This window comes from Oxyura jamaicensis, chromosome 8 (assembly GCF_011077185.1).
Source record: "Oxyura jamaicensis isolate SHBP4307 breed ruddy duck chromosome 8, BPBGC_Ojam_1.0, whole genome shotgun sequence".
NCBI classification, from domain to species: Eukaryota; Metazoa; Chordata; class Aves; order Anseriformes; family Anatidae; genus Oxyura; species Oxyura jamaicensis.
In genome coordinates this window covers 27,362,582-27,389,772 of record NC_048900.1, presented here as the reverse complement: position 1 = coordinate 27,389,772, position 27,191 = coordinate 27,362,582, and the positions used below count along the sequence as shown (strand labels likewise).

Here is a 27,191-nt window from a genome sequence, read left to right as displayed (position 1 = left end):
TAAATTGCTTTTACCTGAAAGAAAAGCAGGGGATTGAAACTGGCTTAAGACGGTACCCACCATTACCTCCCTGTTGCATGTTGCACCCCCTCTGCATGTCACTAAGAACAATAAAGAAGGGCCTCAGCAATGCTTACAGAGATCTGGTGTGGACAACTCCACTGTCCCCAAGGAGGGAGCCTCCCCTGCTGTCTGTCTGATCCCTCTTTGGTCCAAACTTCTGCCGTCCTTTGATATAAATGGCTGCATTGCAGTCAAATGCCTCCTCAGCATCCAGCAGGACTGGAGAAGCATTATATCTTTTCTGATAGCGGCATCAGAAACACACCATATATATAATGAAAGTTATTTGTGGACTGTCTCCCAGATAAAAGGCTGGGCCAGTTTGTGCAATCAGGCCCAACAACAATTTCGCCCTGCGGGGGGAAGCCATTGGGGGGGGGGGGAGGCATATGAGAGATTTAAGCTGCAAGCGATGCACACCACGTTAGAGGTGAAATTAAAGAACCTTTCTCAAAGGTGTTATGTTCCAAAAGCAATATATATAAAAGTTATGGTTCCATTTATAACATTATGAATTGAACTTGTCTGAAATGCGTGTTGGATCCTTGCCTCTAAACCTGAATTAACTCTGAACCTCTGGTTTGAAACGCCGGCGATGCTGCCGATAGCTGTGCAGTCACCTTCAGGAGGATGGGCAGTGGGATGGGGACTGGGGGCCAGTTGGTAGCGGGGAAATTGGGGCTGGGGGTGGGTGCGAGAGGAGTCAGTGGCAAATCTGGGTGGGAATTTGCATCAGGCACTTTGTGACCATTGCAAAGCTCTTTTCCTTGCCACCAAAGAACTTTCCACAGCTAATATTTTATTAGAAGACACGGAGCTCGTCACCAAAAACCCTTCTAACCCCATCTAACTACAGAGTCCTGCTCTATTTTATTCCATCCTGTGCACTGTACCCACAGTGCTGTACCCCAGGTCCCTGCTGTTGTGCACTAGGCGATGTGGCTGCCACCTGCCATGTGCTGTTTGCTCACCAGGCAGACAGCCTTTCTTTTAGGGGTAGCATCTTTCTTTTTTCCTTTTTCTTTTTTTTTTTTTTTTTTTTTTTTTTTTGCGTTAATGTAGGGGTGGTTGCAAAGTACAGAGGTTACAGAGATGTTTGGTAAGGCAAGATCAAGGCATTGTGCCCAGCGACTGGAGCTCTGCCCTTGGGAATCCTGCCATTTCACACCTGCTTTCACAGCACACAGGGGCTTCCTCAGTTCATCCCCTCCACAAGTGCCAGCGAGTTTTCCCTGCACAGGAGCTGGGTAAAATAACTTGTTTTTCCACGGCAGCAAGGTTGGTTCTCCGGGTCTTCACCTCCGAGCTTCAAAATCAAAGTCGCGGAGCAGATACAGAGCAGAGAGAAGGGCTTGGATTAAGAAGAGGGCTTTATATTCTGCAGTAAAACCGGAGACATCAGCACTGCTTTGGGGTTTGGAAGGGGGCTTCATCCACCAGCCCTGCTCCTGGGCAGCAGCAGGCAGGGCACAGGCGGTGCTCGCTCCCCCTCTGCTGGAGCCCCGCGGAACCGCTGCGGGAGGAAAAGGCTGGGGAGCGCGGAACGGGGGACAGGGGCCCGGAGAATTACGCAAAAGCTGGGTTGCAACCCCCCAAACACATATACCCCCCCCCCCCGAACTGTGCCCTGGTAGCCACTTGTGCCCATTTCTCTGAGTTTGGAGATGGGCACCCTGCTCCAGGGGAGGCATCCCTGCCCATGGGTGGGTCCCTTCTGCCCAGACGGGTGGGTCCCTTCTGCCCCAGTTCTGCCCCGGGTCAGCCGTTTCCATCTCCTGCCCACCCCTGCTAGCTGTGACACGGGAAAAAAAATCTCATCAGGCTCTCCCTTGACAATAACATTTTGTCCCTGCTCTGTTTCCAGCGATACATCACAGGTAATGCTGCAATCTAGGTGTCTTCAGAAGAAGGCTGGCTTGTCCTAAAATTTCCCTAGGCTTCGCCAGGAACACCAACCCCCTTTGTGAAAGCGTGAAAGACTGGGGTAAGTGGTATTCCCAAGGTTTTCTGTTGTGGCTAGTCTACAGTAAGACTTATGAAATCCAGAAAAAGGACTGCCCTGGAGCTGTATAATATACCTGTAACATATAATAAATTCTATTGTTCATAAAGTCTCTGAAAAGAATAAAGAAGGGAAAATAAGTCTGCTTAACACTGTGCTTGCAGCCCTTGGACTGAGGTGTGTATATAAGGTGTTAGTGAATCACTGAAAAATATATATATATATATATATATATGTAATATATATATATTTAATAGGTTTAAGTCCTGATATTCTGCGCAGGTTCTCCAAGGAAGCTCGTGGTGCCTCGTGGCCCTTGAGGTGACTCAGCCTGGAGGAGGCGAGCAGAGCTGGCTCCCCCTGGGTGCTGCTTGGTGTGCACAGCACCGCGGCCGCCCTGTGCTCCACGGCAGTTATTATGACCCAGAGCGATTTATGGCAGCCCAGGGGCTGCTTTCAAACGAGGTGAGACAAGCGGGTGTCCCAGCAGGGCTGGCACTCACCGCACACTTGTTTTAGAGGCACCTTTGGCTTGTCTTTATTTCTTTTAGAGCCTGCAAGGAGGATACTCCCCTGTCCTTTTCCGTAGGACCCCAGCTCCGAAGTCACAACCTCCCTGTTGTCCAACACTGCTTTAATTCAGGGCCTGCGTTCACAGCACTGGGCGGCTCGTAAATCCCCCCCAGCCCCTGTGCACAAAGCCACCATTCATTCTGGTCACACCGCGACTGCAGGCTGGGCATGGGGGACTTCCCTGCCGGTGCGCGGCTCGGCGGGACCCCCTCTTTCTTCTCCGAGACCACCACGCAGCAGCAGGGCTTTTCATGTGGCCGGGAGCGAGACTCATGCTTTGAGTCATGTCTCCAGTGACCAAGTCTTTTATTTTCCTTCTTTTTTTCTTTCTTTTTTTTTTTTTTTCATTTTCCCCCCTTTTTAGTTTTAATTTTTATTTTTTTCCAGCTCTCAGCCAGCTTGGCTCTGAAAGGCAGGGTCATGAGAGCATCAGTCCTGCTCCCAGGGGTGGTTTGGGTGCTCAGGCAAGGCCTGATGCCCATGTGCAGAGAGGCAATGCCCATCCACAAGCCACGTATCACCCCCATTACCCTCAAATCATTGGAAAGAAATTTCAGACTCCTGAGACGCCAGGTCCCACACATCACAGACATGTCTTCCTGCGATCACAAGGCCTCCTGGTGCTGCAGGGGTTCTTTTCCAGGCAGATCCTTGGGGATGGTCTATGTGAGAGGTGACATGTCCCGCTACATGGGAGAAGGGCCAGCATGAGAGGGGTGATCATTGCTCAGGATGCTGATGGATCCCTACCAGGGCAAGCCCCATTGGCACCCATATCTGAGTACTGCCCAGTTAGGGCTCCATTCTGCCGCTGTACCTATGGTCTGCAGAAGAAAGACTGAATAAATCTGATCAGTTATGGAAGGAAAGAGGAATTCCTGTGGTTCTCTTCCTGCCAGGCTCAGCAGCCTTACTTTTCCTGGGAGATGTGCTCTGCAAAAGCACGGGATCAGTGTTTGGGCAGATCCTTTCAGGCTCTTCTCCAGGGCTGAAATGTCCAGTGATGGGAAAAGCCTTATTTGCTCAGATTTAGCTGGCATGCCCTTTGGACATCAAGGAGCAGCTTCACCAGGGAACAAGTGCAGACTTCAGCAACGATAAAAGATTTTGCTGGACTCTGCTATCTGGAGATGAAGCAAACACGTGGCTCCTCTGGGGAAATGCCTGCTTTAATCCCTGCCAGCTCCCCAGCTCAGGCTGGGTGGGTGCAGTGGGACAGGCATCACCCAGAGGGAGACCACAATGAGCATGAGGAGCAAGGGTCAGAGCAGGGCTCTTGTATTTTATAGGCTAGGGGCTGCATGGGAGGCTGCTGGCCACCCCTTCCCCACCTCCAGCCAGGCTGCGAGCCTCTTCCACCAGCAGTGGGAACGAAGCTGAAACCAAAACCTGGGCAAGAGAACTTGTGACTCTTTGATCCCTGGTTTGCAAAAAGGCAAAACCTCCCTCCAGCTGGAGGGCTGATAAGATAAGCAGGAGGGAAGGGCCGAGCCCAGGTGAGGCTCTCCCCACCCCGGGGGCAGAACCGTGGCCCAGGTGTGTTTCGGGCTCGCTCCGCCTCGCCGGGCAGCAGGAAGGGTGACGGAGCAGGAGGCAGGAGGGCACCGCGGGGCTGGATGGGTGACGCCAGCGCCGAGGAGAGAAGCCATGGACGTGGTAACTCCCGCGGGCTGTTCCCTTCTGCCACAGCAGGGGCTGAGCTGCATGAAATGCTTGTTGCTTGGCTCCCCTCCACACATTTATAGACTCAGGGCTGCAGGTAGAAGCTCATCTTCTTGGTGAGATGAAAGCTCCCAGCGCTGCTCTGCTCTCCGTGGGGCCACCCGGGGATGTTTTCCCACCTCAAAGCAGGCACCGAGGGGCTGCTGGTGCTGGGCTTCTTCCCCCCTGCTCTTAGATGAGCAGCAATGGCGCTCTTAATTTACTGAAAAATAGATGTGGATTTTTAACTTTCCTAAATTTTTTTTAGGAGAAGCCGGTGAGTTAATGAGTAGCCAGCAGCTGTGTGTGGGCAGAGGGCAGTGCTGGTTACACATTCACTTGCGGGAACTCCCTCGGTGATTGACAGAGGGGAGGAAAACAGAGGCACGTCAGGAGGGGAGCGAGCAGTCCTTCCTGTCCCTGTCTTCAGTAGGATTTCTCTCCCTCTGTCGATTATTTCTAGAAAAACAGAAAGGTACTAGAGAGCTCAGGCTCCTTTTGGTCAGCCCTTATAACGGCACAGACCTCCAGCTGCTGCTCTCTCAGAAAGAGACGCCTTTAGACGTCCTTATTGGAGCCCTAGGCTGAGCTTTATTCTGCTTCCTAGCGTGATATTAATGTTAGAAGAGTGTTTTATTTATAGGGAGAAAATATGGAAAGTTTAGCTGTCCCCTGACTCCGTAATGCTTGTAGCTTTCCGGCCGGGAAAAGTTTGTTTCCTTTTTATTCTCTCCCTTTCTCATCTTGCATGCTCTTTTGCCAAGTGCATTATTATTCCCAGTGAATTATTTGGCCAGATGTAGCTGTAATGCACGCTGCGAGCTTTTGCCAGTCCTTTAAATTTATGGGTGGTTTCTCCCCACCGTGCCGACCACTCTAATTTACAGCTGGGTGCCCGGCCTCGCTGTGTGACACCTCCCTGGGCTGGGGGCCGGGACTTGATGTGTGCCCTGAGCCGGGCGAGGGGCTTCCAGGGCACATCTCCCTCAAATGGCTCCAGGCAGAGCTGGGAAAAACACCCCGCTGAGACCTGGAGAACTCGTTGCGCATCAGAGGACCTTGCTAAGCTCAGCTGGGGGCTGCATGAGCTTTGCAAGAAGGGGGGTGGCATTAGGGTTGAGGTTTATGCCGAGCATCTCTGCAAACCCTGCTAGGAATTTTGGGGCACCCAGCTGGGTTGTTTGTGTCCCTTCTGGCTCTGCTCTTGGCATTGCCATGAATATCCCAGGCGGCTGCAAAATGGGGAAAGTTCTTGCAGTGAAGGGCCCTGTGAGTGTGTTAAGCACAGATTGCCCTCCCGTTAATTACACGAGTGGTTTGAAGCTGTCATTTCAAGGCAAGAGCAACGATAAGTTGAAGGGGGAAAAGGGAGCCTTGAATCCACCTCTGCGCAATCCAAGGTGCCAGCCGGGGGGCTCTCAGCAGCCCTGTCTGCCCCAGCAAGCACCTGGCCAAAAACCCCTTTTTGCAGGAACCTGCCTTGCTTACGGTGCTGGGCACGCTGAGACACGCAGACACTTCTTCTTTTGCTTTCTTTATCTCCAAGGACACTGATGGGGAACTACGTGTTACAGAAACATAAGGAAATCAGTAAGGAGAGGTAAACAGCGCTGAACTCTTCAACTGTTGCTACAGCACGTGCAAAAGCTTGGTGCAATCGCATTAGGGCACCGCGCTGCTTTATTTCCTGTCTGGCATTGCTGGAGGGATCTGGGACACGTGGGATTTGTTTTAAACCTGATTCATCCTCCGTACGCTTCTGAAAATTCCCGTTCCCTGTAGGCTCTCTGCTAGATTAGGCTGTCTGGGCAGCTTACACGGCATCACACTGCTGACCACTAATATGAAATATAATTGGAGCAATTCAAACCTCTCCCCCAAGGGCTGGCTCTTTACATCATGCACTACCCTGTGAAAGTAATAAAGTTAGTGAAAGGGGTTATTCAAGAGAAATTGTCAGTGTTTAATAAATCGTGCAATTAAATGCAATAAAACCTCAGTATGCTATTCATCTGTTCTGCCTTAACACTTAAGGCTGGGGCTTTTTTCAGAATAACGAAGTTCTGTCCCAGATAATTTTTTCCAATTTCCTCATTAGACAGGTTCTCGTGAAGCCTTACAGTTCTCAGCACTGAACTAAGCTGCCAGAGTAGTGCACCTAATGTAATCATGGCATATAAAAAGTTATAGAGCAGTTCAAGGACTTAGGTAGCTCATAAATTTTTCTTCATATTTTCTCCTTAGTTCATTTTGGGGCTGAGTTTAAGCTGCAGCATTGCAGGCAAAAACTGGGGTCTTCTTTCTGTAGCGGGACAGCGAGATGTCTGGGGAGAAAGGGGTGAACAAAATGTTAAGTGCCCTTTCAAAGTGAGGTATCATTGATTATTTTATTTTACTTTTTAAAAAATCACAAATAACCTCGGGACTGGTAGCTGTATTGGAGAGGAATCAAGTGTCTTAGCCAGTGTTCATCACCCAGACCTGGAGATGCTCTTGCTGTCCTTGTGTGCCACATGGGTGGTTTGCATGTCCTCTGCGCCATGGGGTGGGAGCAGGGCCCAGAGAGAGATGGGGATGCTGAGCTGAATCAGCATGGTGGAGGAAGGAGGTTTTGTTCCAGGGCTTATCCGGAGCCAGGATGCTTCTCTCCTGGTGGCAGGGTTTTCTGGAGGAGGCAGGGGATGGCCTCTCCTGCAGCTGATGCTTGGATACAGAAGACAAGGCCCAGCCTTCCTGCCCAGCTGCACAGGCAGTATCACAGCACCTCTGTCAGGGAGCTCTGACCTTCGTTTTGGCATTTGCCAAACCCTCCTGAGGGCGATGCTCCAGCACTGGGCCATGCTGGGGGGCAGGAGCCACCTCTGCTGGTCCCCCTGGCTCTGCTTGTTGCATTTCCATGCTCAGCTCCAGACCTTTAGCCCTGACTCTGCTCTTTCACCTTTCTCAGCAGTGATTAGTGACCCTGAGGATCATTCCAGTGGCCTAATTCTGTTCTCTTGCTCTAAAATTTTCACCAGCCTCTTGGAGTCTGAAGCCCCCTTTTTCTCTGCAACAATCACATAAATTGCCTCTAAAAGCAGATGTTTTGTGCTCTCCTTTCTTCCCCCACCCAGGAAGGTGTGACTGATTTCAAAGCCCTCCGAGCAAAATTTCAGAATGATTCCAACCTTGCCAACAAGCCAGTGCAGCCGTGCCAGAAGTCTCCCCCCAAAATCGCACCCAAGCCAGGCTCTGGAGGCAGCGGCGTGTCCGGTCCCGTGCCCACGGGTAATAGAGAAGTGCTCGTACTCAAACCAAAGGATGAATCTCTCCATCTTGCCTCCCAGCCCTTTGCTCTCAGCCGGTGGGCCAAGCTGGACTGCACGGAGCCCATGGGATGTAAGGAAGAGCGAAAAGGAAACAGCTTGGAGAAAGGGCTGAACTCCCCCAAGATCAGCTCTCAGAAACCTCCACCTCCCTGTTGCACTGACCAGCAAGGACCAGCCCCTGAGGATGCTTCGCTCCCCAGATCTTTCCACCATGCCCTGCAGATGTGGGAAAAGACTTTATCCTGCGGGGAGAAAGCAAGCACAGAGCGTCCAGCCCAGCGGGCGATGAACTTGTACGTGAATCCTCACCCGGAGCAGAGAGTGATGCATGCTCCCACCGTGCTGGACAGCAGCAGGATGCGACCTCCTGGAAGCCAGCCTGCCTCGTCCCAGAGGAAGGATGCTCTGCGTGGCCTCGGGCTGACTTCTCCCCAGGCTGCCAGGGGAGATGGGAGAGCTGCTGAGAGTACTGCAGCAATCACATTGCAACCTGAACGCCATAAAGGTATAGTAAGCTATAATCTTATTATATACATTATATATATATATATATATATATATATATACACACATGTGAGCGTGTATAGGTGTTCTGAATCTGCAGGGTACAGCACAACAGGTTGGGGAGGAAGGCAAGAACAAGCTGAGCCCCTCAAAGCATGGTGTTATCTGGCTTGTTGGAGTGCTCCTGTTCTTCCTTGGAGGTTCTGGAGGTAAAGGAGTGTTCCCAGTCTCCACTGCACTGCCAAATTTCTGAGAGTAGAATAAAGTGTGAGAAAAGGGGAACATCTTATTTTTGTTTGCCTTGGCCTATTGCAAGGTAAACATGACTGTATCCTGCTGTTTGGTTTTCATGCAGATGTATAAAGGCTTTTATTTTCTGCAAAGATATTTTAGTTCCAATTAAAATGGCTTAAGCCTGAAGTCTCTGTACCCTCCCAGCTTTGCAAAAGGTCCCATGTGAGCAAGGAGAATGTGCTCTCCTTGTGGTATTTCTTGCAGAAAGGGAAGGTGAATGCTGTGAGGTTCCCCTGGCCCACGTCAGCCTGAGCAGCAGGGCACAGCAAGACTGAGTCTTTATTTATTCTGGAAAGCCACCCTGCTTGGGCTGGGTATAGAAAACAGCCACAGCCCTAAATCCTGTCAGATTAAAGTGTTATCGGTACAGAAAATTAGGCTAGTGTTTTATAATCAAGAGGAAGGGAGCTGTTGAGAGTCTAGCCCTGACATGGCTAACTCTGTAAAAATCTCTAAAAGTGGTCATTTCTCTCCACTTTTCCATTCTGGTAGCATGGTAAGAGCCTGTTTTGTTACGGGGATGCTGACCTCAGGAGGAAACAGTGATGGTGAGAAGTGTCAATGTAGCAACTAATGATGCTGGGTGGATTTGGGCTGCAAGGAGGAGTAACTGTGCCTGTGCTTGTGGTTCCCTGGAGCAGAGCCAGAGCATCCCCTGTGCCATCTGGGAGTGAAAACAAGGTTGGGCAGCCTGTGCAGCAAGCCACCGAAAGTGAAACCCCTTCCTTCAGCTGCGTCCCTGGGTCTTGCCCCCAGGAAGCCCCCGAGACCCCTGAACGTTGATCTCAGCTCTTTCCGAAGTGCAGTGCTCTCATTCCACAGAGGAAATGAAACAAGTAAGAGATTTCTAGTCTTTCTCCCCAAACCAGCCCTGCAGAAAATGAATAGAAATGTACAGTTTATTGGCATCTACAAGGCACGTGGAAATGAGGGGTCATTGCTCATGCCTCACGTCCTCCTCAAATATTAGATAAAGCCCATCATTGGCAACACAACCACTTTTTGCCCTTAATCTGGGGAAGGGATCTAATTTTCCACGTTGGGCGCCATCCCCCATGCAGAAACCTGCCTCCCTTCCAGCTGCAGCTCCACTGCGAGTGCTTTGCAGCTGGCCGTAAAACCGCAGCAGCTGCCGGCGCTGCGAGCTGATCTTTATCGCCCCGCTTCAATGCGAAATGCCTTTGCTCTGGAGCACACGGCTGTGGGAAGGCACAATAAAATTGGTAGAAACCATTCTGCTAATCCCCCCCCCCCCTTATGTTTTAAATACAACAGAGGGCAACGTCGTTAAATGTTTCAACATCAAGAAATGCAAGAGTTCGGTTTCCCATAATAAAACCCTATTGATGTTGCATAATAGAATATTTTGGCCTGCTTATTAAGCTGCTAAATGCTGTTTCTTTATAGATACAGGCTTAATTACAGCCAGATCTGTAGGCACAACTTTTGCTGAATTCAAAGGGAGCTGCGTTTCTAAGAAGGGCTCAGCTAAAATCTTGTTGGCTTACTGAGCCTGTGCTTGTTGCTCTGCTCTGGTCTTAGTAAGAGTCACAGGCAGAAAGATTTTCACTGAAACTCTTCTCTAATGTTCTTGCCTTTTCTAAACATGTAAATGGCACGGAGGAAGCTAGTTATTTATATGTCATCATCTGCATGCCCTATCAATATTGCTCAACTATTGATCTCTAGAAGGCCTGAGACAGTTGCCTGGAAACACGAAATAATGACATATTAACATAGCCACATCCGCTGGCAATCCTATTTCATGCCTGTCTCTGCGTGCTGCCTGGAGGAAAGGCCTCCCCATCGCACCTCTCCGTCCCTGCAGACATTTTTGTTGCCTCCAAAGGCTAACCCTCTGTGTGTTTGTGTGCAGCTGCTGAAGACGAGGACTACCTGATCCCCAAAAGGTGAGCGTGCGGCGGGTGCACCCCGCTCCCTCTCACCCACTGAGGTTTTCGGCGAGGTGATGCTTTTGAGAGCTGCTGCAGAAACAAAGCCCCGGCAGGTGTTGGGGTTTTGGCAGCAGCCTCACTGTGTGTTTGCACAGCAAGGGTTGTGCTGCCCCTGCCCTCTGGCTTCAGCCACCTCCGGATGCCCAGGTGAGAATTTCATGGGGCGGCCATCCGAAACCCTTCACTGGGCGATGTGAGATGGTCAGTTCAGCTTCTGGTGTGACCATGTATGAAATGGATCAAAAAATCTCAGACATGATTGTTTCGGTGTGCTAGGGGATCCTGGCTTCTTCTGGTATGCCTCTGACTTGTCATGAGGGGTCATAGGGTGGTCCCGGTTCTGTACCAAAGAGATGTTGGTTTGTAGGGAAGTGTTCGTATACCTGTTTTGGACAGGTATGTGGACCTATATGTGTTGGATGCATGAACGTACTGTGAAAATGGGAAACAGAATGGCTGAACTAGAGGAAAAAGAGCCAAATTCTTAACATACCTTCAGTGCTGAAACAATGAGCTCTTGCAGTGAACAACACAGACAGTTATGCTTTTTACATCGTGAAGTGTTCCTGCCAGGGCTGGCCTGTGTTTTGATTAACTTTCAGCCTTTATTTGTCAAAAGAGAACTGGTCAAAAAATAACCAGCCGAATAACTGTCATGCACCACAAGGAAGCTGTCCTGGTAGCTCATTACATCAAGATTAGCGATCTTTCTCTTGTACTTGTGATATGGCCTTTACAATAGGTCACTTGTTAAATATTAACCATGTTGTAAACGGGGAAACAAATTAATTGCATAACAGCAAATAATGGGAGAAATTTTCCTCCCTGAATCCCAGAGCTGGGAGCCTCACCTGTAATAAAACCCAGTCCCTCAGAGCCCCTGGTGTTGTTGCTTAGGGCACCTAATCCCGGGCTCCCGGGCTCCAACTCCTTGTTTGGGGATAAATAGGCAGGGATCCACCTGCCCAGCTGTGTTTCAGGTCCGGTGGAGCACTGTGGTGCTTACCAACAATGGTCTGGTGCCCAACCAAGCTCCCAGGATGTTATTTTACCTCAGGATGCTATTTTACCCCAGGGCTGGGTTTGGGAGGTGAAGGGCCAGGGTTCTTCCTAACCAGGGAATCCTTTGGTGTCAGCTCAAGTTTCTGCCCATCTTTATCTGTCATTTCTCACTCTGACTTCACAACTTCACAACTGTCAAAATGCACCTAGAGCTCTTTGTTCCTCTTGCTGCAGTTTGCACCGATTACCTGGTTCTTCCTCTGTAGAATTGCAGTTGTGGCAGCAAGGTGATTCAAAGGAAACCAGTCCCTCCCTGAGCTTTATTATAGACTTGGTGGTAACAGATATGCCGTGCAGTTCTTGCTGAAGCTCTTCCTGATGCTCTCTCAGCACCCTGCCCACCCAGGGGATTGCCTCCATAGCTACCCAAACAAATGAGCCAAGCCTCCCTTCTCCTACTGTTTCCCAGGTGGATGGGGTTGGAAGAGGCCCTTTCCCCCACTATTTGTGTTAGTTTTTTTTAAGTTGTTTGTATGAAACAACCTGACTTTGCCTGGGAACCCTGAGAAGGCTTGTGTTTCTCTCTGTACCCATTCCCAAATGGTGCTAATTTGAATTCCTGTAGGAGGAAAGGGAAAAAGGAGGTTGAGGAGAGAGGGTCTGGGCTGGGAATCCTAATATTGAGGCTGTGTGTTGTGGGGTTGGACACTACCAGCACAGAGCCCACAGCTCAGGAGCAGGGCCTTTGTATGTACCCTCTGATATCTGATTGTTTTTCCTGTTTCTGTAAGTGAGAAACATCCTGCTGAACAGTGCAATGGGGTTGTTATTATTTTTTAAGTAGTTGCAGTAAGTTTGAAAAAGGTTGCACTCAGATTTCCATGGTCTTTTTGTTCCATTTCTCCTTGAGGGATCACTATAGGCAGAGGACCATAATCCCAGTACCAAGTCCCCTGGTGTTCTTCAAGCTCTGTATCTGCAGCACAACCTCCTAAAGGAAAAGCAAGTGGTAGTGTGGGGTCACGGGGAGGCTCAGCTGAGTCCCACATCGTGCACAGGTCTCCTCTCCCTCTGAGGAATTCTTGATTTCACTTTGCTTTTTTGTAGACTCTGTATCAAAGCACTTGAAGTTCTTGTCCTTAAGATGAATACATTTTTTTCAGACTTCTAAAAAGGCCAGAAAAAAAAAAAAAATCTCCTCTCTTTTCTTTTATCCTCTCAGCGCTCAACTTGAAGAGCAGCATAATCGTGAAGAAACCCTGACGTACCCGAATCAGTCTGGGGACACCACAACCTTGCGTGTCATTGAAGGTACTTTGCAAGACTAGACTGTTAAAGGAATCACATGCTGCCTTTTAAAAAAAGGCAATATTATCTCTTCTTTAGCTGAAGGGAAAAAAAAAAAAAAAAAAAGCAGTGGCACGTTGGTTGGGCTGAACAGATGACTGCCTGTATTGTCCCTCTGCACGCTGGCAGGGTATGAGGACTCTAGGGCACTGACCAGAAAATAAGTTAGCATTTTCATGGTGAGATGCTGTTTACAGTAAAAATGCAGCAGGGAGAATTCAAAAGACATTGCTCATGTGGAAGGGAAAGGGAAGAAGATAGTGAAGTAGACCTAAGTGTCTTCTTGTCAATGGGGGCTTTCAGTGTAAGGCTCTTTTCCATCTCCTCTTCCATCACTACTTTTTTTTTTTTTGCCTTTTTAAAAAAATATTTTCCACTTGGAGGGGAAATCAGTTTCTGTCTTGTTCGTTGTTTTAATCTCTCATTGGAACAGAAGCAAAGCAACCTCCTTGGGGAGACCCACCAAGACCCTCTTGGGTTTGCCCCAAGGACTGTGAAAATTGTGGCCAGCCTGACTTGATGCTGCAGTGCTCAGAACATAAACCAGTACTAAACAGCAAATTCAAGGACCCTGGGCAGTATAACATGGTGAATGTGTGCCTGGATGTTGAGCATATGGGCTAAATTTGGGGGCTGCAAATGAAAGTACAGTGATATAATGTTTACTAAAAACTAATACCTGCTCACAAATATCTTTTCTAGTACCAAAGATAGAGCCTCAAGATCAGAAGGTAAGTCTCTTCACAACCTGTTTTCACCTTTCGGGTTTGGCTGAAACGTGCATCCTGTGTTTTCCTATCTTAGAAGCTTTTAATTTTCATATTTCTTATATGCTGGGTATTTCTGTATGTGTGTTGTCTGTGAAGACTCTCAAAGAATAAATAAGAAAATGCAGAGGGGACATGAAGATTAATGAGGTTTCCAAATACAGTTGAGGTGAGAGTCAGTTCCCTTGACTTCCTCTGCAAACATGTAAGGAAGTGGTAACACCATCTGGACGTTGGTAGGAGACCAAGTAAGTGTCAAGCACCAGTATCAAGATCATAAATTCTTGAAGGCAAAATCCACTGAATTGCTCTGGAAATTCCTGCCAAAGGCAAGGTGGTGCTAGTAATCCCTCTTTGAAGGCATAAAAGCAAAAGTGAACTAGCTTCTTTGTCACAGCAGTGTTCTTTGAGCTTTGGCTCATAAGTGAGGGCAAGGTTTGTGGGGATGACCATACGGGTTCTCGTCCTCTGCTGCAGGGATCTCTGCTGCTATGCCCCAACACTTCTCATTTTGCCCTGGCTACAAAACTGGTGGCAGTTCACCTTGGCAGGGGAGGCATCCTGCAGGGTGGTGCAGGGGATGAATTGCTGCAGGTGTCCCCAGGGAAGCCCAGTGTGGCTGCATGAGTCTGTAACTCATGGTCGGTAGCTGGGCTGAGAGAGCAAGTCCCTTCGTGGCAGGGGACGATGGGGTGTTGTTTCTGGCTCTGCTAAAAGAGGGGGAACTGGTCTTTGGAAAAGGTCAGACTCCACTTTCAAATACTGACTTGCAAAGCAATCAAATTGTCCAGGAAACAGTGTAGGCTTCCAAATGCACTTATCTGTGCATGATTTGCAGAGAGGTTCTCTGGCTCATCTGCAGTCTTATTTTATGGAAGGTTGGAAAATCTTTAAGTAATAAAAAACCATTCCTCCTCTGCTGTGAGCTCTCCAGCCTGTAATTGCTGTATTTCTGACCAGTAGCTTCATTGGCCTTATCACTTGCACTGTTATGTTATTTCTATATAGTTTGTCAATATGTGTATCCCCTGTCCTGCAAGTAGAGAAAACATCCTTGTATGATGACTATTCCAAATGTAAAATGCTTCTGGGTTCTCTAAAGAAGTATTTCTTTAAATACTAGCTGACAGTTGAGGTATTGTATAAAAGTTTGACTGCTGCAGAAAGCAGAGTGCCTGAAAGCTTTCCTCTTCTTTATTCTAGAAACAGAAGAATTTTCTCTTTGGCAAATCCAGGTAATTTCCTTTCCATTCTCCCAGGCTTCTTCTAACCCCACAACTAACCCAGGTTAGGGTTACGATATTGTAACGCTCAGGAAATAGAATTAAATTTCATAAATTTCATGACCAGGACAATGTAGATGATCAAGCCCTTCTGCATCAGCACTTAAGGTTTCTCAGTTTGTTTCATTATAAAGAGTTGGTTGAGGGGGTTGTCTCTTTCTGCTGGCACACACACACAAAAAAAGTATTTTCATACTGAAACCTGAACTCTTTCAGCATAAGAAGGGAGAGGCATTGAGTTCTCAGACTGGGAGGCCCAGTTCCAAAGCTGTGTGGTAAGGCAAGGTCCACACCAAATTTCACCCTGTAGATGGCACATTTCAAACTCCTGGCGGTGGTTAATTACTGTCACTAGCTGAAGGCTTTTTTATTATTATTATTATTTTTCTTTCTGCCAGTTGAAGAAGTACATGATAAAAGGGGATAACTTCAAGGGGGAAATGTGATGTTGTGGGGGAAAAAAAAGTCATCTTAGCTTGTTTCTTTTCCAAGTAACCATTGGCCTTTAGATTTGGATTTGTCCTGACAATACCAGTGGTGTTTATGGCACCTACTCCATTCAAAGGGAAAACGAGCTGCTTATTGTGACACAGACATAAAGCAACATGTTTGTTGGTGACTTTACTAAAGTGTCTCTTTTCTGAGATCCCTCTCATTTCTGAAATTTTCAGTCCTGGGAGATTTATAATAAAGGATGAAAAAGAGGAAAAACCAAGTCTTGAAAGAGTGAAACAGGAAGTAAAGAAAATGCTCAAGGTATCATATCCTTAAGACTGATTTTAATAATTACTGGAGGTTATTTCTTCTCCTCCTACTCTCCTTTTGTTCATGAAACACTTGAAATATTTGATTCTTTAGTCACTTGTTTGTTTGTTTCTGTCTTCTCCTTTGCTTGCCCATTGCCCAACTGGCACTGCCTAAAAGGCCTGTAATGCTGCCAAGCAGCATGTACATCTACCAGAAATCCCTAATGGAAAAAGGATGTGAAACCCTTCTAAGTCCACAGAAGGATAACTTATATTCTTATATGTATGTTATATTAACTTAAGTCAGAAAGCTGTTTCTGAAGACTGTATCCACTGAACCAAATGTCTATCTCAGGCAGGTGGAAACGAATACGTATCTCTCAGCAGCCAAACCAGGGAAGATGGTAGAGGTGGAATGAAGGTGCTGCATATGAAGCAAGATGTGGCCAGGACCCAGCCTGCAAAGCATCTTACCCCACAGGGGCTGGCAAAAGACAGAGCAGAGCCCTGTGAGTATCTCATTTGGCTGTTGAGTGTTTCCTCAATCCTCGGTCCCATCTGTTGCCCAAATGTCTCTTCCATATGGGAAAAAATGTTAAATTTGGATGGAACTCTTGAACCAATTTAGTTAAACCAGGGCAAAAGGTTGCATGCACATTTATACTCTGGTCTGAATCATTTATTTTGGCTTTGCAAATAGCTTCCTAAGTTGGTTAACCATCTGCATAACTCAAACTGAGGTGTTTGTTTTTCTAGCAGATTGCCCTTATCCAAGAGAGCTGAAATCCATCTCCTCTGCTTCTCATAATTTATAGAGTCTCAGAAGAGTGTTTGGCCAGGGCCTGTGGTAGAAACACACATGAGCAGGATGAGAGCCTGGCGTCTCCCCCTGTCTCTTTAGATGGATGATAATTCCTTGCTCTAGCCTCTCAGTGGCTCCAGAGAGCCTTCTTGTATGGTTACAGCATCTGACCCTGGGCTCCTCCTCTCAAGGTGCTCTGAGATAGCATCCAGAGCTGGTGACATGCACCTGAGCTGCAGTTATACCCAGCCACGTCTCCTCTGTAAATGCTACTTCGCAGCTTCAGGTGTAAGTGTGGTGAGCTGCGTTGTGCTAAGGCTTGACCCTGCCCCTGCAAGCCGTTAGTGTGCTATGGCAGGATTTCAGAGGTGCGGGAGAGAAAGGCAGCTCTGCTGGGCACTGTGGGCAGAACAGGGGTGTGATGGAGAAAGTGCAAATCGGCTGTGGTTGTTATTGGTGTGGTTCTGGGGATTTGTTTCCTTTTAATTTTGAATTACTTCATAGTCATTTTCCGGTTTGGTTGGTGTCTGTTTTTGTAAGCGGTGTTTCTGGTTTGCTTGACCTTTCGATGGCTGGAGGAAAATTCTGTTGTTTTTTTTTTTTTTTTTTTTTTTTTTTGAAGTACTCATGGTGGGCCTCCTGCTATTGCTCCACTGGAGGGGCTGACTCTGAGAACTGGTGTTCCCTCAACCCCCCCATCCTTCTCCTCCTCAAAGAGAGTTGCTCTCTGGGCCCTGAATATTTTGCAGAAATTTCTGTCATTAACTAGGGCATATTGTGGTGCTACATGCTTCTGGTGAGACTTATTGCATGGACCTGTGTTCATTTAGGAACAGTATCTGTTTTTTTTTTTTTTTTTTTTTTTTTTTTTTTTTTTTGTGGCTGTATTTCTATATTATTCCAACTCTTCTTTTAACTTCATTACGGATTTAATATTGCCACTGAACAGAGTTCTCCAGTAATAATCTTTTTCTAACCTCATGAGGTGCAGCTCTCATGCTTTGTTTCCATCCCCTGGTGGAAAACATTTCTGGGAGGCTCTCCCTCCTCGTCTCCTTTCCAACTTGTTGATTTACACATGGATTCCCGAAGGACTGGCCCGTTATTTGGGTCTCAGCAGCTCTAGCAGCCATGCTAAGCCTTCCCTTTAATCACACCTGCAAACATCTGTGAATAGTCCCTTGGGATGTTTTCAGCCGAAGAGGAATTGGCTCAAAGCTGCTACAACTGAGAATATTGATGGATATATATATTTTTTTAAACCTAAAATATTTCAAAACTTGTAGTTTAATTTTTTTTTTCTAAAGTCTTAAAACTTACACTATTTTAAAGTTCTTCTGAAAGTAGCTCAGAGCAGAGAGTTTTCTGGACTCCAAGTGCCATCCTCAACAGCTCTCCTTGCCTTGAGAGAAGTTGCTTAGACAAGCTCCCAAAGCAAAGAATCCTTTCTCTTTTCCAGCATGCTATGTGTATGTTGGTGCTCCAACACCAGGTGGAGAAGAAACAGCCTTGAGCCACAGCACTCCGCTGACACCAGAGGACGTGTATGATGATGTTGAAGGACTGCAAGATAGACTGTGAGTATGGACAGGGGCTCACTGCAATGGCTGAAATTAAATGTCTTTTATAAACTAGGCTGCAGTAAAACCCCAAGTAATGCTTCTGTCTTGTCTTCTAGCAGCCATGCATCAGATGTCTCGAGTCCGTCTGCTTCAGGCAGCAGTAAGTGCAGCACATGGGGTAGCTTGAACAGGGCTGCTTTTAATTTGGGCTGGTGCCTGGTAGATGACGTGAATACCTTCATTTAACTTTCAACATCTATAGTGTCTCCTTGGGCCCAGTTGCTCTCAATTCCCATTAAAAGCAGTGGGGAGCAATACACGTGTCTAGCATGGAATTCATTTGAGCAACTTTGAAGCCTCTGTCAGGGTAACATGTAATGGCCTGGATGCAATTTGTCCAGCAAAACTCACCTCATCGCTACTGAACGTGGTTTGTGATAATGGCGTGCCTTGGTTTTAAGTTTCAGGAAGCAACTGCGAAGAAACATATGAAGATGTTGAGATCGGGGGTGATAATCCAGCAAAAGAGGAGTAAGTTGCAATTTATTAGCCTGTATTTCAAACTTGATCTCACATGCCAGGTACTGGCTGGAAGCCTTGTTTTCCTAATGCAACTCCAGGAAAGTTGTTGTATGTGTGGGTTTCTGCCCCCCTTCCTCTGTCTTTTCCCTTTGTCTGACACTTAGGGAACAAAAACCAGTTAACAAAATTAACTCCTTTAGCAGCAAGGCCTTCCTATGAGAGCTTATAGCATTCTCCCTCCACTGGAAGTGCTCCCCTTACAGACCCCTGCTAGCACAAAGTCTTGTTCCCCTCTTGGGCAAAAGCCTTGTTCAGCTGTAGCTGAAAAATGGCACGTCTTTGTGCGCCCAACGAGGTAAAGCTCAAAGGACAAACAGGGACATTGTCCCCATAAAAGGGACAAAATGCTGACATTTCAGATCACAGAAGGATGGAAAGCTGAAAGGAGTCCAGGCTGTGAGCTAATGCCTGCAGCTGACATGCTCTAAGTTACTTGCAGCCTGCTCTTTTTTTTACAGGGCTTCTCATGATGTTTGCTTCCAGAGGGTGTGTTATAAAAGCAATGAGTTTTGCAGCCTCAGGTTTACACACAGCCTGAGCTTCCTGCAAGGTGAAACTTGAAGTTAGTTGTGTTTTTACTTATTAGCTTTGTGTGGTTCCCTGCCCTTGCAGATTTCCTGTGTCCCTTTGTAAGAAATAGAGACAGCCTTTGGGAACGGCATATGGGCTGCGGATGCTGCACACAATTACTTCGAGTGCATCTGGTGGCTCTCTTCTAAGGAGCAGTGTGGGAGGAATAATAAGGTGTTTCTGTACATCTGCTTTTCCCTTATGGATGTGGGACTCATACTGGCGTGCATCTGGATTCAAGCCTAGCTTAGGCATGCATGTAAAGCCTGCCCCTGTCAGAGAGAGGGGAAAAAGTATAGGAAACTTGAAACCCTGGAAGTGACTGGGCAGTTATTAAATGTGATAGCATCACTTCTCTGCTGACTGTCCACAGGACTTGTGTGGTGGAGGTGCACAAGTGTCTCCAGCCAGATGTGCTGGTGTCTGCATCCCATCCCTGGACTCTCTCTGCCTTGCCTCTCAAACTGGTTGCAGGGAGCTGCAGCTCCAGCTCTGCTCCTACCCCATGCCTGTCCTGCACCTCTGTGTACATGGGTGTGTGACAGTAGCAGAAATTAAACTCTTCTAATTCATGGGAAAATGGAGCAAAGCATCTTGCTGGAGTTTGCAAAGGAATTTTGCAACAGAGTTGGGGCTGTGACCAAATTGATGGGGTTCAGAGCTCAGTATCTTAACCCCCAAACCACTCTACAAAACCTCTCTATGGATCCCACATGCAGGGTTAGCTGTGGTAACACATACATAAAGTATTTTTAATAGCACTTGCGCATGGGTAATGTCCCCCATGTGAGGATCTTGGTACTCTGCAGATACAGTAATCGAAAATCACTGTAGCTTTGCAGCCTCTCATAAGCTCCAGAGAGGTGTGTGTGCAGTGGAACGTCTTTCTGAAGGGCGTACATGACAGAAATGTGTGATGAAGGGTGGTACATACCAGTCTTCTCGATGTCCTCCTTTAATGTGTGTTGTGTGCCGCTGGGGAATTGTTGTCCCTTTCATCAGGAGTTTTTGCTCCAAATGCATCTGGATCCATCTGCAGCTGCTGGGTCAGGGAAGGACAAGGAGGGACGTCTCCTCTTTTATATTTTAACTCCAGTTAAAGCAGAAAAGTTCAAAGCTAGGCAAAAGATTTGAGCGTGGACTTTGTAATTAGTCACCTTTCACTGCATCTTTGACTATCTCATTGAAACGATCATTCATCCACACGATGCTATTAAGGATAACGATAAGCTTAAATGATATTGCTGAAGTGAGGCCTAAGGTCTGCTGACTCTCCTCTACCTGCTTTGGGATCTCAGGGGCTGTGAATACTGCACCTTGTATACTTCAGTGCCTAGTGCCTCTCTAATTTAAAGTCTTTTCTGTTTTGGACAGATTGGAAGGACAAAAGAGATTTGGAAACCTCTTTAAGATAGAGAAATTGAAACTGAATACCAGGTTTAAGGAAAACTTAAGGTAAGGAAACGTTGGTTGTCCAGCTGTTTCCCCCTTCAAACCTGAGCAGCTCTATCTGCAACAATTTGAGATCAGGGGAACTAGAAGTAAGGAGTGAGTTCATCCTTACCCGAAAAATAACACCCAAAATGCTTCTGCCAACTCATTAGGAGCTGTTATGGAAGATGTGGACAGTGGCCCATCTGTGCAGCTTCTCTGGCATCAGATATCTGCAGGAGCTGGTCCTAGAGCAGCATCCAAGTTTTCTCAGGTTCCCTGCTGCCCTTTGTACATTTCTGATACCTCAGCAGGTTGCAGCTGCTCAAGGGAACGTAGAAACCTGATACCTGCTGCCTGGACCTGTTAGCCAAAGGCTTGCTGATGTGGCTCTTCAGGATTGAGTGTTTTCTTCCAAATACCATTTGTCATCAAGCTGGCAACAGCATCTGCTGTTTAGGTTTACTGTTGAGTCTGTAGTTTAACAAGGGAGCAGCAAAAAAAAAAAAAGAATGTCGTGTAACTTCCTATAATACACTTTCAGATATTCTAATTTGAGTATTTAAAACCCTGGTTAAGTCTAAATGGAAAAACTCCTTCAGCTTTTCCTCAGGTGTGCAGTAGCTGCCTGTAGAGCCTGTCCTCCATCTCTGCCAGCGTGTGCCTCACCCTGTGCAGGATGTAAGGCAAAGACTGAAAAAGGCTACTTTTTCTTATTACTTTGGAAATTCCAAATTATTTATTCTTTTCCTCTCTTATCTGAGGAAGGCTGCTCTCTGCATGCACTGTAGATCTTTTACAACCCATTGTTTGAACACATCTCTTGTTGCTGCCAGCAGATGGAGATGATTAATTAGCAAGGGACGGCATTTTGGCAAAAGCTGTTAGTGTCAGGGATGCCATGCACCCAGAGCTGCCCTGCATTGCCTCAGCAGCATGCCACTGGCTTTGTCCGTGCTCGTGGCTTTTTTTGTTGATACTGATGTGAAAGCCTCCTTCTAAAAGCCTCTTTCTCTCCTCAGATTGTGTTCCATTTCGGTACCAAACTTAGGTAAGCAACACTCATGTATCTGGCTCTTGGGAATGTGTGCATGCGTGAAGAGGGAAATGTACTGCACCATGGAGAACCAACTGTACGCATTGTGCCCATCTGATAATCATGTAATGTGACAACGTTAATTTGAAGGCTTAATATAGGCTTGTGCTGCAGTTGAGTGTTGGGGTTTTGTTTATTTTTTGGTAGTTTTGTTTTAAGATCCTGCAGATTTGGATGTATCTTGGAAGGCAATGTGGGAAGCGGTCTGGGCTGAACCATGGCCACTGCTCTCCAGCAGCTCTCTGCAAAGCTCCATTGCTGATCAGGCATTAACTGCTTGCTGGAGGGACAGGGCTGTGCCTTCTGTAAGTGGGATGGGCACACCAACTGTCCCCACCATGGCAGGGTGCTGGAGCGAACCCTCTGTGTCCTTGGGAAAGAAAACTGCCCACAAACACCTCTGGCAAGCCCCAGCATCTTGATTCGTGCTGGAGTTTTGGCCATTTTTTGGAGCTGTGAGGCTCTTCCTTTTGCCTTGCCTTGGACCCTTTGGCTTGGGTGGCTTACAGCATCCCTATCCTCTTCTGCGATAAATTTGTGTTGAGTGCCAGGCTCGGAATGACATTTCCCAAATTTCTGCTGCATTTGGGTGCCAGCGAATGTCTCCCAGGAGGACGTGGTGTATGACGACGTCGAGGCGGGGCAGAGAGAGTCCAGGTGAGGAGCAGGGCCTTCTCCAGGGGATGGACAAGGAGATGGGGCACTTGGTGTGAGACTGGGGACCCTGTAGGGCTACGAGGTACCAAGGGTCATAAGCTGGGCAGGACCCGCTCCTCTGGAGACAGTCCAGATGCACTCTGCTTGTGTGTTTAATTTGGCAAGAAACATCCCCCCAAAATGTTTCTTTGACATGACGTAGTTAGTGCCAGAGATGTGAAAAGGGGAGAGCCGCTCGCTGCCGCACAGCAAAACTCAGATAGTTTTCCTAAGGAAGGAAAAGCCCAGCTCCCAGAGCCGATAATCAGCACGGTCCTGGCAAGCTCCTTGTCAGAAAAATTACTTTTAATAGGAACAGCATGTCTCAGTGCCTGGCTGCCAGATGATCACAGCGGCAGCGTGTGCTGGTACAAAGCACAGCACATGCTTGCGTCTGGGTGGGAGATGTGGGGGGAGGCAGAGGGGAAAAATCGTGGCTTTGTACCAATGTGGGTTCAGGGAGGGGATGTGTTCTGCTGCAAGACCTCAATTTGTGTGGCTCTTTCCCCTCTCTCCTCTCAGGGAGAAGGATGACAAGTACAAAACCTGGATGCCAAAATTCCTGATGTCAAGAGATGAGAAGGACCGAAGGAAAAGCTGTGACGATGTGGACAGGTCTTTACTTGCATTAAGTGTTTTTCCCATGTTGTCTGACTTTGTGCGGGGTGTGTTGTGATGTGGTTCTCTTAAGTCACTTCCAGGAGCAGGATGCCCTTGCTTAAGCAAACATTGGTGTTTGGCTGCTGCTCCAGGGTCCTTTTCCTTTGAGCCCAGCTTTTGGAAACTTTATGGAAAGTATTTTGAAGGCAAAACAAATTCTTGGATCTGAGTTGTGTGCAAGTGGGGGATGCCTTGAGGGTCTCATCCTGAAGGTGTATGTGGTCTTCCTGCTTAGCTGAGACAAAAAAAAAAAAAGTGTTCCTTGCTATGCATTGGGCTGCTTTTCTGTTATGCTCAGTCCCATTCCTTCCCTCATTGTGCCTTGACTAAATATTTGATCTCCACAGATCAGCTGTTGCTGTTTTAGCAAGGCCACTCTTTTTGAAGACCCATACACAGTATCCTGCATGTTCCCATTGCCCTTATTTAAAGCATTGATATCTTGGATTATTTTTTTTTCCCAGCAATGTTTATCACATTGCCTCTTGCTGTACCATTTGTGCACATAAAATTGAAGATAAAACTTTGTTACCAGTGCTGCAAAACCTCACATGGAAGCAGGCAATTTCATTTCCCTTTTAGATCAGAAAAATGTGTACTGCAACGAGCTTTTCATGGCCCAGCCCCTGCAACTTCAAACAAATGGAAATCAATGATATGCTTTCTGGGTTCTTACCACAGAGTTCCTGCATGGGGTTGCTAAAACACTGCTTGTTGTGTTGTGCAAAGTCATGTGTATAATTGTAGGGAATATCAGGAAGCCAATGCGATTTCATCTGCTCCTTAGAGAGCGCAGCTCCTGCGAGCAGATTCTGCCAATGGCAAATTACTTAACAGTTTAGATGTCCCTAATTTCAGCTCTTGTTTCCCCTTCCTCTTAAAACTGAAAGCATGAAAGTTAGCCAAGAGTGAATAATTTATTGCAAGTGTTCTTTTTTTTTTTTTTCTCCCCATTTTAGTTTTAAAATGAATGTCACAGCGTTAACCCCATGTATAAACCAGAAAGAGTGGCATCTCCATATCCATGGCCTTTGCTCCCCTTTACTTGGTTGTAAGAGCTTGTTTTTGTTTTTATAGTGTCTTATAAAATTCTGCTTCAGTGACATTCTCCTCCATGTGCTAAAAAAGCAACACAAACCTGCAGGGCTGTGTTGAGCCCTGCTTTCATTATCGGCTCATGATAAAAGTTACCTGGGAACCATTTGTGTCTGAATATAAATAAAAACAGGAGACTAATTGCTGGGGGAAAAGTCAATTGTCTTCTACAAAACCACAACTGATTTGAAGCCCTTGATAAAGTGTTTATTTGTTCTCATGCCATTTACAGTGAGAACCCTTGTTTCAAATGGAGATACCAAATGGCTCAAGTTATGCTCACCAATAAATCTGAGTTGCATATTCATCCATTTATGAAATATGGTATGAATGGTGTGCTTTGCTCTTGCAAGAGTTCATTGCAGACAAACCTGGAGCAAGGCTCTGGGTTGCATTTCCCGCTGTCTCAGTGCCAGAGGATACTGAAATGATGCTGAATGCGTGTTTCTCTTGGTGCAGAAGTATCTTCAAAGTCAAGAAGAACAACGCAGGAAAAAACAAGAAGATGGAAAAAGAAGAGAAGATTTTTAGAGAAATGTTTCTGGTATGTGAGCCTTTTTAGAGCCTTATCTGTGCCATAGGAGGAAAGCAGATGTGTCATGCTTAAGCATTGCACAGTGAAAAGTTGTTGCTCCTTAGCTATGTTGGGAGAGAAATCCACCTGGCCTGCTGTGTTTTCCCCTCCTCCAGCATCTCCATCAGGGATGTTTTGGGGCTTTTCCCCCTCTCCAGTCCCAAGGCCTCACAACCTGTTCCCTCCATCCCTCCCCCGGCCCTTGAAGACATCACAAACGCCTGTAGGATGATGTGTGCTTTCATTTCCTTCCTGCAGTATGATAAGGAGATCAGTGTCATCAACACCGCGACGGCTGAGTGCTCCGTCCCCAGTAAGAGGAGAGCTGATCTCCCGCTCACAGCTGGCGAGCAGCTGGATGTGATCGATGTCACGGACGGCAATGCTGTGATATGCCGCAATTCGGAGGGCAGATGTAAGTTTGCAGAAACTCTCTGGTATGAGTGGTCATCAGTCTAGTTTAAAGGAGCAAATTGGCTTAGCAAATAATAGTATGTGCTTAGCCATTGCCCCTGTATTTGCTCAGAAGTTTTCTGATTTGCTTCTTTTTCTTCCTTTTTTTTTCAGATGGGTATGTTCTAGTGGAGCATTTAAACTTCAGGTAAATTGGACTTTATTTATTGTGATGCATATTTTCTTCCTCTATATGGATATTTGAAATCTAGAGAAATGTGCTTTAAACTTCTGAAGACGGGCTAGTGTAGACAGACAGCATTAAATATTAAATATTTCTTGTTTCAATCTGCCATTAGTTACCCAAGTTTCCAGTCTGATTACAGCTTAAAAAAAAACCTTGTCCAGTCACAACCTGTATAAACTGGAGATTCTTGACTGCCTTCAGCCATGCCATATTAATTCATATCTGCAGCAAACTAGGCCCAGTCTCTGTGCATCGCCCTTCCAAAACACCTCCTTAAACCCCCTGCTGTGACAGCATTTCTTTGCATGCCCCATTGTAATTGCTACAAATGAACCTCCCTCCTATTGCCAACGTGCCTGTTGCTGTGAAATTCTCTTCTTTTACAGGCAGTACTAACCTCCCTGGAGCATCCCCGCAGCACCCTTCTGAGCTTCACATGTCCGTGAGAGCCCACATTTGTCAACAGCGCAGACCTGATGCCCATGTAAATAAAGTTTTATTTTTTACACTTATACTGGTAAGCGTGCAAGAGACACTTTCATTTTTTGTCTATTTTGAATGAGTTCACTGTTTTTGTCAACTTTAGGTATTTTCAGGGTTTCTCATTTTCTGGAGTACCTCCTTGTTCAGCTCCGAAGTAGCTTACGTTTCTGCATTGATGAGATAATCTCATGCAGAAAACAGAAATTTAATTACTCTGCATCCATTTGTTACTGCCCATCTTAGGTGCTGGAATTGCTAGGTTTCCATAAAGCAAATTGCTAGGTTCCTCTAAAAAGCAAATTATATAAATTTTTGTTCTTGATAGAAGTATTGAGACAACAAGAATTTACTACAGTCTTGCTAGGTTCAGTGTATAAAATAGTGGAAAAGTTAAGTCATTCCTTTCAAATAATAATAATAAAAAAATACATTTTAAAAAGTAAATAAAGCTTTCAGTAAAAATTTACTTTATTTTTGCAAGCTAACTCAGGCATCCAAGATATGTAAAGGCTGCCTTTTGGCTTCCCCCGCTGCTTAGCAGCAGGTACTTACCCAACAGTTGTCCCTGTGTTTGGTCTGGGAGGCTGGGAGACCTGAGTGCTTATTTTAAGAAAAATGCTCCTAAAAGTAGGAGGAGAAATATAAATTGCCACTGGCTTCTCCTTAGCATATCCAGTGGCTGGATACCTTTTCAACACACAAAAAATGTGGACTCTGATTTTGCGTTCCAGGGTTTGGCGAAACAAACTTGACTATTGCTGTGCAGCCCCCACCCCTCCCCAGCACCGTATCAGTGCGCTCATAAATAATCCTAAAAATGTAGATGGCTTAATTAGAAATTATTAAATGTTCCAGGCATAAGAAAACATAGCAAAATAAAAAGGCTGTTTGCCACAGGGCCATTTGAAAGCTGGCATCGAAGAGATCAGAAAAACAGAGCAAATATTTAACATTTACTTTAAAGTCTATACAGGCATTCTTATTTATTTTACCATGTGGTTACTATTAAGTGTGTTGGCCAGCATCCACCCTGGAAAGAAAAAAAAAAAAAGACCAACAAAATAAAACCCCCACCCCCTTCAAGCATGTGCAGCTCTGCAGGCTTGCCAGCCCAAATATTTAGACTTCTCTAGCAGAGATGGAGAGCCGGGGAGCTGGAGCGCGCGCTTGGCTGCAGAGCAGCTGGGGCTGTGTGTCCTTCACCCCCAGCCTTCCTGGGGAACTGTCCCAAGGGAGGCCATGGAGATGCTAAATTACTTTTGGGCTCTCTTCCATGGCAATATTTAGGATTGATACCATCAGAAAAACACCCTCTTCATGACTGCTTCCTCCCCATTCCAGGCTAGCTCAGAATTCCTCACCTGTTAACAATGCGCCCAGTGGATGCGATAGATGAGTCCTGCATTAGCTTCATGTGCAAATTCTCTTTTGCAGAGGTGAAACACAAATGGTTAT

General features: G+C 46.6%; 1 protein-coding gene across 2 annotated transcripts; it reads left to right on the top strand.

The window, feature by feature from the left end:
• The first annotated feature begins 4,084 nt into the window (after positions 1-4,084).
• FYB2 (FYN binding protein 2) lies at positions 4,085-25,782 on the top strand. 2 transcript variants are annotated; one of them, XM_035333256.1, is made up of 20 exons: positions 4,085-4,294; positions 7,453-8,152; positions 9,087-9,281; positions 10,322-10,355; positions 12,625-12,713; positions 13,452-13,480; positions 14,720-14,751; positions 15,471-15,555; positions 15,901-16,054; positions 17,807-17,924; positions 18,029-18,069; positions 18,371-18,440; positions 20,436-20,516; positions 21,515-21,543; positions 22,185-22,245; positions 22,807-22,899; positions 24,499-24,583; positions 24,872-25,028; positions 25,181-25,214; positions 25,640-25,782. In XM_035333256.1, the coding sequence occupies exons 1-20, from the start codon at positions 4,286-4,288 to the stop codon at positions 25,647-25,649; spliced, it is 2,106 nt and encodes a 701-aa protein (XP_035189147.1). In that variant the 5' UTR covers positions 4,085-4,285; the 3' UTR covers positions 25,650-25,782. The 2 variants fall into 2 exon arrangements, with proteins under 2 accessions (XP_035189147.1, XP_035189146.1); XM_035333255.1 differs by having other exon boundaries at positions 4,086-4,294; positions 18,026-18,069.
• The last annotated feature ends 1,409 nt before the right edge of the window (positions 25,783-27,191 follow it).